Source organism: Sinohyriopsis cumingii, chromosome 2 (genome assembly GCF_028554795.1).
Source record: "Sinohyriopsis cumingii isolate HCF-2022 chromosome 2, ASM2855479v2, whole genome shotgun sequence".
In the NCBI taxonomy this organism is placed as follows: Eukaryota; Metazoa; Mollusca; class Bivalvia; order Unionida; family Unionidae; genus Sinohyriopsis; species Sinohyriopsis cumingii.
Window position 1 is genome coordinate 107,128,793 of NC_142962.1, and position 15,463 is coordinate 107,144,255.

The 15,463-nt window shown below is 36.6% G+C and overlaps 1 protein-coding gene across 2 annotated transcripts in view; it reads left to right on the forward strand.

Annotated features, from left to right (window-relative positions):
- Positions 1 to 19: 19 nt before the first annotated feature.
- The window catches only part of LOC149805576 (egl nine homolog 1-like), a 31,038-nt gene continuing 15,594 nt past the window's right edge, over positions 20 to 15,463 (forward strand). Inside the window, exons 1-2 of one of the 2 annotated variants that reach the window (XM_089950204.1) lie at positions 27 to 1,172; positions 10,936 to 11,055. In XM_089950204.1, the coding sequence (XP_089806330.1) occupies positions 78 to 1,172; positions 10,936 to 11,055 (1,215 nt within the window). In that variant the 5' untranslated portion in view covers positions 27 to 77. Of the gene's footprint in view, positions 1,173 to 10,935; positions 11,056 to 15,463 lie in introns of both variants that reach the window. The other variant, XM_089950205.1, reaches the window with a different exon arrangement.

The following is a 15,463-nucleotide window of genomic DNA, read 5'->3' on the forward strand; positions in this document are numbered from 1 at the left end:
TATGAAAATAATGAGTGATCCCTGGAAAGTCATAACATACATGTTAGACGGTGTACGTGACACAATCAACATACACGATGGAGTGCGAACTTTGTGGGGCATTAGAGAATCTATTATTGTGTGGGGGGTGCAGAAGTGCTTGGTATTGTTGCAAAGAACATCAGAAAGCTCACTGGAAGAATCATAAAGTAAAATGTAAACGAACACGTGCGGAGCAACATAATAATGACTTCCACGAAGGACAAGAGCAGAAGTTCGACTTAACTAAGCCGAAAAAATGCGTATCCTGTGAGGATTCAAATGAGAAGACCCCGTGCCAAATGGCAGATGACTTTGTAACCAAGGGAATTGGATATATGGACATTACACCCAAAAATTGCGACGGCGAAATGAAACGCGAAGATGTTGAACCTGTCCCGGATGTAATACGTGACGATGGTGCGCAATGCAAAGAGTCATTCAAAACATCGCCACGTGAAATTACTCATGCAGATCATGTTGATACAATTGATAAAACAGTGGAAAATTTGTTTCAGTCAGGTACGTTGGTGAAGTCGACTATAAATGTCAGACAGAGGGAAAGTTTAGAGACATATTCGAAAAGTTCTGCTGAGGAGAACGATACTAATCCTAAAAAGATTCTGTCAGAGAGTGTCAACACAGTTACGGAAAGCCTTATTGCTGAAGAAGGCAGTTCGGAACGTTATATTCTACAGTCGGAGGAATCAAAACTTCACGCTCCTGACTACATGGACACTGCATTAAAACGTAAAACGATGGCTCCAAATAACGGTATCAAGACAGATAGTGAAATTGACACTCGTCAAACGTACCTAAAAATTTTAGAATCTAGAAATAAGGAGCTTGGGGAATACGTTGTTCGGTGCTTGAATTCTTACGGTTTATGTGTAGTAGACAATTTTCTCGGAGAATCTAAGGGAACAGATATTTTAAATGAGGTACAGGGTCTTCATAAAAAGGGAAAGTTGACCAGAGGACAGTTAGTAAACATGACCACATCGAATACGTCTATTCGTGGTGACATTATCACATGGGTGGATGGGAGTGAAGATGGGTGTAGCAACATTAACTTTCTCGTGTCTTGTATGGATGCTGTAATAATTCAGTGCCAAAATAGACTGGATAAATACAATATTAATGGCAGAACGAAGGTGGGTACCGATCAGTTGAAAAATGAAAACATGTAAGAATTAAAGGTCTATTATAATTCTTGTATGTTTATGAGGTAGCAGTTTGCCTTAACACTTACACAGTGAAGCATTATACGTATATCTCGAACGGTGCATGCTGTGTCAGTTTGCAAGATACGGAAGAGTATACTATTATCGATAGGAATGTAGAAGAAAACATACCTTTTATAATAATAATTAATGGGTTACATATTTTAATAATCTTTCATATGGAGAGAGAGAGAGAGAACAAAGGGTGAACACATATCTGTTACTGAAAATGTGCACTCAGGTATTTTAAAAAATCCCCAAAACTTGGGACATTTTCAGTTTACAAAACATTAACATATTTACATTTGTACTCACTTTTAATTATGGATCATGTAAAATAACAGGCACCCTCTCTTGTGATCAGCACTTTATGTTTTTACATGGCCATGCATCTGTCTTCAGCATACAGTAGGCGCTGTTTAGTAGGAAATGCAGTGTATTACAAAGTCTTTAAAATATTTACAGACATAAAATTATCAAACAGACTACCACCTAATGAATAAAATGAAAAAAATCAAGCAGGACGGAGACCTTGGGTAGTGGATGATGCACAGGGCTCGTATCGTTGCTTACAATTGACCTGTCATACATGTACTGTATAATAACTACGTAGTTACACAGTACGTGTCTGACAGGTCGATTGTAAGCAAAGATACGAGCTCCTGTGGTTCTGGACACACCAGAGTTACTTTTTAAAAGGGTTTTAAATTTTGCTGAATCAAAATGAATTTTCCTTTCAAACATGATCGTAACTTTCTGGTCTAGTGCCAGTCTTCCTATAGATGTATTTCCATTTATCTAAGTTTATTTGCCTTTCGGCATTATTTAAATATATATGTACAGTGTAAAATCATTTATGTGTGTTATTAAGTAGAGATGACCCACGACAGAACTCCATGGCAGTATACTGTGCTGTTGAGGAGTAGTTGCCCAGAGTTAATTTGTATTGGCAAAAGTCAGTACTTAACTGGAACCATTTTAGACTTGAAGATTACATATTAAAGTAAATTATTAAAGTAATTTTGATTTGCACATAAGTACTTGATGGTTAACAAGCTCGAAGGTTCTTTCGAGATTGTCAGAGTTGGTACTTACCATGCTATTATTATCAACGTATTTTATCCATTATTAGTGAAGTGAAGATCTAAACGAGCATCGTGAAGAAATGCTATATTGTGACAAAATGGTGATTTGACACGTTTTTTTTTAGTGATATATTGGTAAAATAGATATCATCCTCACTTGTTTTGGTTTCAATAAAATTGGGAGCTTCATTACTGTAAATAAAAAGGTCTGTTTTCTGTCCTTTTCCGGTTTTTGGAATAGTCCATTTCTCTTTTAAAGATGTAGTTACTTGGACTACACATTTACAGAACTTGAAAGTGCCGTGTGCATCTAATACTTGCACTGTTTAGTTTTAATATTTCTGGTAAGAAGATTGGGCAAACTGTAACGGGCAAGGGTTAAAATGGATTGAACTCACACATTAACAAAATTATTCTGAGTATATCGAAGACGATGAACTACATTATTCCCGTTGTCTGAAAAATACAGAGTCGCCAACGCAAAATATGGTCTCCTGATTAGTGAAGAATCTCCCGTTTGGATAGAAACGCAAAGGAGTTGGCAGTATTAGAAGCCCCCTTTCGAATTTCAGGTTAGAATTTATAAATTGATGAATCTAATGGGTACGTGTTATGACCTTTTTTTTTATATCCTTGACGCTTTTGTTTTTAAAGAGGGTGGGGGTATAAGCTGCCGGGAGCGATGTCATTTTTCTTTTGTATTCGACAACGGCTACTATTCGACTAACCTTCCATTCTCGCATGTTTGGTTCGTTGCTAAGCGTCTTTAAGAAATTCGTTGGTTTGGGTGGAGTGGTTTGGTTGTTGGTCGAGTTTTTAGAACAACAGACTTTGTAAGAGTCAAAATATTTAAACACAAATAGATGAAAGCTACGGTAAACAAAATGATTTGTATACCATTTATAGAATCGCCGCAGAAACCGCTGTACATCTACCTATATACCGACATGATCCGTACCACAGTATGCGCATAAAACCTCACATCCACTTGATTCATTACATGTGCTATGGGGGTGTGCCTTTCAGATTTACTTCAATACAGTTTGGTAGGACTTCCCATATATTTCACAAAATGATATAATTTATAATGTCAAATAATGTCTCTGTACTAATCAGAGTCTTGTACTTTTTTTTGAAGAGCATATCATTAATTTTCTCGTACCTTAGTAATTTACTGGGCCCAAAAGGAGAGACAAAAGTAGACACGATAAAACAAAATAATTTACCAATTTCATTTAATCATTTGTTTGCATTTAAAAAAAACAAGTAACAGATTGATACTTTTCAGTTTGTCATCGGAACGGGCTGTTCAGATAGTGAGATCACCATGCCCAAATTCGAAAATGTACACACTTAATCAAAATCAGTAACAAATCAACGTAGGTTACTCAAAGAGACTTTAAAAGCGGTGTGATTGTAGATAAAACTTTAGTTTTTGAATAATCAGAATGTATAGTACTGTATAAGACATATTTTCAGTTACAGGAAAAAAAATATATTCATGTTTTCAGTTTGTTTTGCTGTCCGCAGCAATTTCCATGTAATATTTTCGATTTGTTTGGATGCCCACGGTTATTTCCTTGTAATGTGTCACCCCTGTCACTAATGTTTACGTTCAGTCAAATGTCAAGATGATGAAATTTTGGGTCACACACCGTACATCAACAGATTATCGTTTGTCTCCATCAATCTGATACGGTCGACATGTCTCCTGTTAATAAAGAACTGATGAACAAGCAGGTGGTGAGTACTTTGTCAATTTAAGGGCTTAAAGCAACACCCCATCACGCATCTTGTTTGCAGAGTTTTCAGAACGATATTCTTTTGTTTGTTTTTGTTTTGTTACTTTAAACGGCTCTTTTTAACACAGTATTGGCAATGTATCTATTTGCACACCTTCAACCCCGCACACCAAAGAGATTAGCCAAGCCAGTGTTTGGAAGCAAACTCATCTGAATGTGATATTGGCAGCATGGAATCATTGTGAAATACACTTTTACTTGAAAAGCGCAGTTAAATGCAATAGTCTGACAACAGACAAAACCCCGGTTGGAAACTTTGCAAACACGTGTTGGTTCAAGACTGTCAGTCTACAAAGGACTCACCGCCTGTTCATTACGTCGTTAAAGGACTCGATTTATGTCTACCGTGTGCGACGGACATTGTCTCGACTACAATAGTGCTAATATGAGGAAGCACGATGTGGTATTTTGATACCATTCGTTCCCCCGGAATAAAAGCAAAATCGGTATTTCTATCATTTTATAAAGGGTCTGTCGCATATTTTAATGTTCCTTTCTGTTGGAAATAATTATTTTCGTAAGGTAGAGAAGTGTATATTAAAATTATTTTAAAAGTCAGACATCCATATTTTTATACTGCTTTAGAGTGATATTTCTGTAAAGAAAAATAGAAAAGAATGATCTGTTTACGAACGTAATCATACTTTCCGTATGTTGACTTGTACTTTTGGGACACGGGTGGGTGAATGGTCTAAGGCGTTTGCCGTTACAAGATCACTAACAACTCACTTCTAACCGCTATTCCGAGTTTCCTTTGACCCATTTTTTGTTTTGGACATTTATGTTGGGGTGTAGGGTCAGAGTCCATTGCCTATTGAAAAGTTGGAATTCGCCGACACCATTTGGTGTCGGTATAGGTAGCCGCTTACTAGCCGGCCTAGCAAACTTGAACGACTTTTATTCGAGATGTACCTGCATGAAATCGATAGGAATATGAATTATTTTCTCAAAAATCGCGAGCATATAATTTGTCGTGTCTTTAATCCGCTGACAGACGAGATGAAAGTACATCGTTGGCTGAAATTTGACCTGGATCTCGCCATTAGCATTCCGATTCACATGACTATACTAATCTCGCAACCTAAATATCAGTGACATCAGAGGTCAAAGAGTCACGTGATATCAGCAATAAACAATTGCTAGTGTTGCTGTTGGAAAACAAATCGAACATATCAATGAAAGTAACGTAATCTTTATAGAAAAATTAAAGAACACAAACTTCTCAAAATATTTATTCTGAAAACAACGACCGGAAATCTGTAAATATTGCAGCAACTTGAAGAAAAAACTAACATTCACGAAAGCAGTTTGAGAAGTTTGTGTTCTTTAATTTTTCGATAAAGATTACGTTACTTTCATTCATATGTTCGATTTGTTTTCCTACAGCAACACTAGCAATTGTTTATTGTTGATATCATGTGACTATATGACCTCTGTGGTCATTGACATGTAGGTTGCGAGATTTGTGTAGTGATATGACTAGGAATGCTAATGGCGAGATCCAGGTCAAATTTCAGCGACGCTGTAGTTTCGTCTCGATTGTCAGCGGATTAAAAATATAAGGAATGCTATGCTCGCGATTTTTGAGGAAATAAATCATTTTTCTATCAGTTTAATGCAGGTATATCTCGATGAAAAGTCGTTCAAGCACAGGAGTCTGACGTTTTATCAATAAAAGTACGTCGAAATCTCTGACAAAATCAAATCACCTTACCGGTAATATAAATGAACACATCATCCGTCTTTAATATTTAACTACATATTTCTGTTCTGGAAATTTATATAAAATTATAAAATGATATTGCGATATTACTTTCATCGTGTTATTCAGCCCGTGGTAGAATGGGCTCCTTCCGTCTGGTGGATTCTGATAGAAAGGGTTTGTGACCGTAATGGTGAAAATAAAGGTTAATTCGCCGGATTGGATTCATGACATGGTCGTCCGAGAGTTTTGCGTTGGTAGGTCACTGTCTTTTGAATGCATATGTGTAATTTTTCAGTCGTCTTGCGATTCTAAAGCAATAAAAGACGTGAGAAAAGTAGAATCGGGCGGAGGGTTTGTGGTGACGCTTGCATTCCTTGTGTTCATTTATATTACCGACAAGGTGATTTCATCTTGTCAGATATTTCGCCGTACTTTATTGATAAAACGTCAGACTCATGTGATTCAAGTTTGCTAGGCCGGCTATGAAGCTCACAACAAAAAATCGGAATTAGTCATAATGTACAGGTGTGCTGCCTTTCTGAAAGGAATCCAAATATGTGACAAGAATTTTTCGTCCTTAAACCGTTTTTTATGTCTGATTTTTATTTAAAGGATAGCTGTTCCCACTTATTCCAAAGCTGTTGCTAACTTGGTCACCGAAATAGAATCGTGTGCCCAAAAAATGTACAAGCTTTATTTATGGTTGTTTCATTTTTACTCGAACGGGAAAGAAATATCTCTTGCTGATGTTTCGTTCACAACGCCTAAAATAGCCAGATTGTATTGATATGTCGTAAACCATCAAACCATATTGTTCACTTAGGCTGTTGGCAACCAGCACAGAAAGCTCTTATCATGAGGGAACTTAAAACCACGAGCCTAATCAGATAAAACGATGGACTTTATACGTACTTGCACTCTAGAAAAAAAAAAAGTCGTTCAAGAATGCTCATTTGAAATAAAATCATGCCCACGCTACTGTATAACCAATTGAACCAGTTCTATACCCATGTGCTAGAAGAAATATAAAGTTCTGGAAGCTCGCCCATATTGGAATAAATTTTTGTCCACGCTGCTACATCACCAAGTTAAAAGCTTCCCGTGATCATATGTTAGAAAAGTACAATGTAGAGGTTAATATATGTGTTTGCGAAAGCACATGCTTACTCCGTGTGTCAAATACTGGTCCCGTAAATTTGAAACTTAACCCCATTTTAAGAGCACACCTTCATCAAATATTTTGTCCTGCATGTTGAGGGACAGAAGTTAAGAACAGTCTGGAAGCTATACGATTCCAACTTTATTCAAAATAAAGATGCATAGTATCAAAAGTTTTGGACCACCCCGGGTGGTTTAAGTGGTTAGAGCGTCCGCCTCGGGTTCGAATCCCGGACGAGTAATACCAAAGACATATAAATGGAACTAGCAGTTGCCCCGCTTGGCGCTCAGCGTTAAAAGGTTAATGTTAGGACTGGTCAGCCTGGTGTCAGGATAATGTGACTGGGTGGGACATGATGATACATGTCTGCATCATGATGTCCCGGTGCTAGACATCACTATAAACTGCCTCACTGTAGACATCGTAGCCTTAAAAATCCAGAGAGCGCACGCCAGCACACGCACACACACTAATGTTTTTAGATCCTCAAGCTTCGGGACAGTGTTCATAAAGTTTTGAGAATACGGGTTAAGTTTATAACGTCACTTTTTCTTGACTTGGATTTTTACGAGTACTTTGCCTACCACTAGATTATATCTACATTTTCCAACTAGCTCTACTCAAAATTCTTACTTTTGATTGGTCAGTGGTTCGATATTTGCCAAATCAGACGTCAGAATTCATATCAGGATATGAGAGTAAGTATGGTATCAAGATATTTCTAGATATGTTGTTGTTGTTGTTGTAGGCTTTAACGCCATTTTTCAAGATAGGTTATACATGGCGCCAGTTTAAATGATGGAGGAAGAACCTGGGAAATCCCGGAAAGAACCACCGAGCGAAGAGAAGCTGCTGGCAAGCTTTTTCACATACCCACATTGGCCGAACCCGAGACTCGAACCCATGCAGACAGAGGTGAGATGGCAGTATGACAGTGATCCGTAACGGTGAGCGCTTTAGACCACTCGCCCACTCGGAGCCCCATTTATAGATACTATGCCTATTTAACATGCCTGAAAATTCTTCTGTCGCGGAAGTCAGCATTTTGAAAGTTATGAAAAATCTATATCAGTATACATATAAATGATGGATGACGTAGCTTTAATGTCGAGCCCTAATTGAAGAACCCTCACATACGACTTCCACCCTGATTAAAAATTTATTATTTAAAAGCGATCGAGTTCACTACAAAAAAGGATCAAGTGGAATTTTCATGAGTGATTTGGGACAACGGCCGGCCTAATACATAAAAATATTTCAGTGGCCGGAAAAGACATCTTTTCTCTGATGTATTAGCTAAGTAATATCATATATCCGTTATATTATCTGACAAAAATTAATTTTCTTGAGATAAAAGGAAACAAAATAGCTAAAAGAATATCGCATCCACCCACAACCCAGAAAGTTAAATGGTCAGTATCGTATAGGATATGAATTTGTTATGCATATGTTAATTGGTAATTGTTGAATAAGTTGTATAAATAAACTCAAGTGGGATGATTAAACTTAGATGACAGCCATTTAAAAGACATGCTGACATTAGAGAGCATGTTGATAAAAATAGGAAATGTTGACACTGATTCCTACAATGTATTAGCTACAGTATGGATATAATAAAGCCCGTAATTGGACCATAAATTGGGGGAATTGACCTGAATAGCATTCACTATATATCATTTGGGCACCACGTTGGCATACGTGACAGGCGTCAAGCGTGTGATTATTGGATCATAGATCTGTTTATATTTATAATAATCAAAACTATTTTTGTGACAAATACAGTTGTTTAGCAAGTAATTTTTGGAATTATTTTTCATGAAAAATGAAAACGTGCTGTTTATGTGATTAAATTCGTAAGAATATTATTCGGGAATTTCAGTATATTCCTTGCTGACTGAAACTGCCCAAGTACATGTGCGGCATAAAAGTGCGGTAATGTGTACCACCGAAGAAAAAAATATCCGCGGTAAACCGAATGCTGCGCACCTCTAAGTGTTATGAAAACGAGATTTCACGCGTTAGCTTTGTTGTATTTTACTATTTTCTTTAAAGACTTTTCGTTATTGCAATAAACTTTTGATCATGTGCTCATGTAACTCATGAAAAAATTAAGATGTTTTTAAATTGATTTAACTAGAAATGGGCTGCAACAGATGGGTTCCGGATCTCGAGTTCATTTTAGTGTCCAGTCATTATATACAAGCATTTATTATAATAAATAGCAGAGTTTTCTGAATTATTTTATTTCGAAACTAACAAATGATTGATGAAATGACAGATTGTGAATTCCTGTATATGTATTCTCTTTAGTCATTATTTCATCTTCAGTAAATTCAATCTTCCTCCAAGTTAGGGTGACTAAAACCTACACACACACACACACACACACACACACACACACACACACACACACACACACACACACAAGTTACGGTTAGGCGAACGGCCGATAAACGCTGTTCATTGCAATTCGGCCATGGTGTTCTCATGGGCAGTGCATTTTACTCCAAATGACTTTACAGACAGGGTATACATTTTATCCTTTGACCCTTGACCTTATTGGTATCATTTTGAAGACTCGTCCCGTTTTATTTTGACTTCCCGTCCAACCCATCACACACCCCTCCCCCCGAAAAACCTCTGTGGACGCCCATGCGTGTGTATCGCCCTCGATCATGAACATTTATATTTAACACTACACTGCATGGATCTTGTATGTTGCAGAGTGCAGTCTGAAAAAAGTAAGGTCAGTGTTACTCGGTTACAGCAGTTGTGTAAGAATGGCCAAGTTTTAGATTAATCTGCAGCCATAGGGAGACTTCGTATACATCACAAAACTTTACACGTGTAGCTCCGAATTGGCGGAAAGAACGGGTTGGAGTACGCGTCAGAACCATCGGCATGATTTTTTCGCAGTTTTAATTTTAATTTTTTTTTATCGAAATAGAATCGTCTTGTTAATTTAAACAGAGGAGAGAAGTGAAAGTCATTGATGTTTCTGGAAAATTAGTTAAAATGGTCTGTTAACCTTTTTCAAGCGCGTGTGTTTTTTTTAAAAAAAATTGATTGGAAACCCAGGTATTGAAACGTGTAATCAAATATTGGGTTATTTTTTTATTGCCACTGTTCATTGACACGAACTTATTTAAATGGACAGAATGTTTTTTAAACGGAAGAAATCTTAAAAAAGGAAGCTTGGAAGCACGAAACATTTATAGTCAGACGTGAGAAGACAAAAAGTTGTTTGTTGGATTTGGTTCCGTTACATATATATAATGCAAATATCGGGTCGTGTTAGAGTGACATCTGTCACTATGATTTATTACGGACCAAAATAATACTGCCTACGAAGAATGCATCTCAAAAACAGGTCTGATAAAAAAAAAAAGAAAACCGTTTAAGCGGTTAATAGAGGAATTTAATTACAAGATTATTGATCATTCATGTGGTAAAATAATGGAAATATGTACTTAGCGCGTGCATTGGTGTGTGTGCGGATGATATAAATTGTCTTTGACGGAGACATAAAATGATGAAGTTTTCCATGTTCATTACACAGCGGGGTTCAGATCTTGAAGGGGTGGGGAGTCCATGATTTCTGAGATGGCGCTACGGAATACATGACCATTTGTAGTGGCAGGTGTAATAAATATCGTCTTAGAGAAACTTCTAAAATAAAAAGAGGATTCGGTTAATCCATTTAACTAATTCCATGTGTAAGATTCTGATAACACTTCATATCATACAAATGTATCCGAATTTTGTTGGAATTACTCAGACGAATTAATAGATATATATTTTATTTAAGGCAGTTCGTTCTATTTACTACACGTTTATTGTACCATACTCTCCAAAAGCTGATGTAGGTAGTGGGAATTGTGGCCCTTAGCCACAGAGTTGTTAGTTTTCTGTTTAATTTTCTTACGGTGGTAATTTTCTCCAGGCAATGGTGGCGTGTTATCCGGGTCTAACTACAGGATTTCTCAGGCACGTGGACAACCCAAACGGAGACGGACGTTGTGTCACATGCATTTACTATTTCAATAAGGACTGGAATGTAATGGTAAGAGATGTTTTTGCTTCTTTTTCCTTCTTCGGCTATGACTAGGTGTAGCCGAGTTTACCTGCCTACCTACCTACGTACCTTTTTCAAGCGCGTGTGGTTTTTAAAAAATGTAAATAAATTGACTGGAAACCCAGGTATTGAAACGTGCAATCAAATATTGGGTCATTTTTGATTGCCACTATTCACTGACACGAACATATTTAAATGGAGATAAAGTTTTTTAAACTGAAGAAATCTTAGAACAGGAAGCTTGGAAGCACGAACAGAGGCGTAGCTATGATATTTTGCGCCCGGGGACGAACTATAAAATTGGCGCCCCAGCCCCCTCCCCGTTTAATCACATTTTTGAATATTACCCTTGTTTACTTATTATAATGTAACGTTGTAAACCTCATTTTGGCGCCCCTGTACCTTGGCGCCCGGGGACATATGTACCCCCCTTCCCCCCCCCCCCAAGCTACGCCTCTGAGCACGAAACATTTATAGTCAGAAGTGGCGGGAAAAGTTGTTTGTTGGATTTGGTTCCGTTACATATATTTAATGTAAATCTTGTACATACATACATACATACATACATACATACATACGTACGTACACACACACACACGTGGGTTCTCTGGTGGCCGAGTGGTCTAAGACGCTTGCCTTTACAGATATCCAACCTCTGTCCGCGTGGGTTCGAGACTCTGGCTCGACCAACGTGGGGGTATGTGAGAAAGCTTGCCATTAACGTCCCTGGGTATGTGGTTGTTACGTGGTTGTTTTGGCTCATACACCTCAATATTGTACATGGCAGTGTGTTATGAAAAATGTATTAGGCGGAGGGCGGGGATATGGTTTTGTAATTATGTTCGCAGTATTGCAGTTTATTGTGTTACTGTTTTTAGTAAATCCTAACAGGTGTAAACGAATTCTGTTTTATTTTATTGAAGATATGTAATTTTAGTTTGTGGAATTTCATTCTATTTATGTTTACTCCCATTACATTATAGTTTGAAACGCAGTATATTGGGTGTGCGGCGACTTCACATGTATAATCACATGGGATTGGTATCGTTGCTTACAATTGACCCTTCAGATCGTACAATCCTAGAATTATATAGTACATGTATGATTTGTTGGTAAATCCTAGGATTATATGGTACAGTATATGTATAATTTGTTGGTAAATCCCAGGATTAAATAGTACATGTATAATTTGTTGGTAAATCCCAGGATTAAATAGTACATGTATGATTTGCAGTCAGATCATTGACAACGATACCAGTCCCTGTGTTGCAAATGAACCGCCTATGTATATGTGGCAGTGCAAGGTGTATGATGTGTGTGCCTACTTCATAGATGCATTGTATTCATGTTTACCTTTTCATTTGTGGAAATTATGAGAATTAAATGAAAATGTTGTAGATAAACATGTAGAGGTGTGTGTGTGTGTGTGTGTGTGTGTGTGTGTGAGGGGCTTCAGAGCGCCAAAATGTTTTTTAAAGTGAAATAATTTCACAGCATCAGTAATAATTTAATCAACCAAACAGCGGGCTGTGATTACTTTAAATTCATTTGTGGCCCTAATTTACCAGCAAAGACTTAACAAATTTGGAACGATTTATGATCAAATTGAAAGTAAAAAGACGATGCAGTGATCGCTGGAACACACTTGAAAAAAATACAAATCGTCCATTATTCTAGCCAAAAGTTTTAAAGCATCGGTTAAAATGTTAGCTTCAGCATCGGAAACGTCTTTGTAGTAAGTAAATAGTCTTCTTGGAAGTTAACGTAATGATCGTGTTAGTGCCGTGTGCTGTGTCACAGACTTGATCTACCCTGTTTTCAGCAAATTAAAAAATGCTAAAAACGACTTTTATCTTGTTCTTTTAAACATATTTCATTTTCCACCATAGGCATTATATATATATATATATATATATATATATATATATATATATATATATATATATATATATATATATTGTGTGTGTCTGTGAATATTGGTATGCTCTGGTTGTACATCGACGTTTCATGCAAATGGGCCAGACGATTTCTTTCGTTCATTCTTTTTATTTCAGTTGATGAGTTGAATTTTTAAGAAGTAATGCCTCAATTTGCAATTTTAGTTGTTTAGAAAGTTTTACTGATCTTTCTTTATAATACTTAAAAAAAGTTGATGCTACGTTCCTCAGTAATGCACTTTCTTCCTTTAAGGTGTGAGATTTCATCTGTTCTCTACAGATGTCAATGTTTCGTCTCACCTGGTAAAGAAGTATTAAAACTTATTCCTTTTCTTCATTCACTAGATAATTAAAAAAAAGCAATTTAGCGAACAGTCTTGCCGCTAACTGTTTTTTCATTGAAAACGAGAAGTATATTGCAGTGTTATGTAGAACATTTATTAAAAGAAAACAAAGGAAAAATCACGGTACAAGGTCGACGAATCCATATATGTTCAGCTGTCAGCAAGCGAGCAAGATGCATTTTATTCTATTTTTTTTATTGCAGCTCCGTTTAACAAAATACATCTCTTTTAGTTTGTGGCAATGACACCCATTTACATTCAGCTTCTTGTTTTTGCAACGTAAAATAAAATGACATAACAATCGTGGCTAATGAATACAAATTTTGCAGTTCCGGTTGTGTTGCGGCCATCTTCCTCGTGACTTTAAATATCGCGGCAACAAGATATTGGGGTTTTTTTCTTCATTTTTCGAACGATTTACTTTGTAGAAAAGAAAGAAAAAGTTGTTCTAGTGTGGAGATTATATAAAACATGTCACAAGTATACTTTGTATAATCAAAAAAAAAAAATGCAACATGGACTTCTTGAAAAAAGGATATATTTTCGACTGGATTAAACAAAATTGCATTTCCATTATACGTTTACATGAAAAACATTAATGCTTAGATTGAAGAAAAGGAAACACTGACGCAGAACGGTTATACAGATTTTTTTAAAGACATTATTCTTTCATGTAGTAATAGTATTGATGTTGCTATTCGTTTTAGAGATAATTTTGATTTTCGTTCAAAGTGTGGGACGTTTGTTAGGAAAGATACTTTGTATGGTATATATTCATTGATGGAAATAGAATTACACTAGTCAATTTTTATGGTCGCAGTGGTGATAACCCCGAGTTTTAGTGCACATGTACGTGGTAAACAGGCATGTCATCATGATTTTGGTTGCATATGGTTACGACTAAAGCTTTGCACATTATTTGATGCGACCTCGAATATGATTGAGATTATCAGTAATATAGCATCTACATTTCAGATTGGATTCTTTTTTAATCAAACCTGTTAAATAGATATATTGAGATGTTCGATGATGAGTTTGATTTGGAGCAAGATAGTGGCATATTACTGAGGTATCTGATTGACTGAACTTGTTTCCACTATATAGACAAAATTCCAGTCAGAGTTAACGACAAAAAAGCTTGTGTCATAGTTGTCATCTATAGGCAGTATAATAAGTGAGATGAGCGCACGTTGATGAAATAGTTTGCTTCTTATTGGCTGATCTTGTTTCCACTCAAGGTCAAGAGACTATTTCTCATCCAGTTTCTGTAAACTCGGTAAATGGGTTACTGTGATCTTGGATGAGTATAAGCTGGAGACTCAGCGTGTCGATTGTGTCATTATTTTTAAAACACGTTATTATTAGGAAAAAAGAGGTCTGATGAATATCATACGCAGTTAAAGAGATAGTTTACTTAGATTATGTTTTTACAGTACTACATAATCCTCTGTAGTGAAATGCTCTACTGTTACGGTATGCAAGACAGGTGAATAATATCGTGCGGCATTTTGTTTTGAAATTTTTTTAAAAAACAAAATATTGTTCATTGTAATAATTTGTTGTCATTTGTGGTGGATGGAATGATGTTCAAGCCATTGAACTTGACACAAAATTTATACACTTTGAGATCCAAGTTTCGATAGTAGGAGTGGTGACAAATGTTATTCAGATTAAACTTGACACATTACTTTGACACGCTTGGGATTCTATACCATCAGCATGGGAGTGGTGACTAAAATGCTGTACATGACATTGAACTTTACAGTACAGTATTTGACATGGTACAAAATCTATGGCTCAAACGGCAACCCAGGACACGATTAATGAATTCTGTTTACTAGATCAATATAGAGTGTACATAATTCAGCTAGTTGATTATTTACTTGTCGGCAACCAAATCCAATCAGACAGAGCAGACTATATATATTATTTCCTGATTTTTGAGGACATGTTTTTAAATTTTGTATTATTTTTGTTGTTGTGGGTTTAACGCCATTTTTTCAGCACATGATATACATGGCGGTGGTGAAAGAAGTCGGCAAAGCCCCGGGAAGAACCACAGACCGATGGGAAGCTGCTGGCAAGCTGTCTCACATACCTACCTTGGTTGAGCCA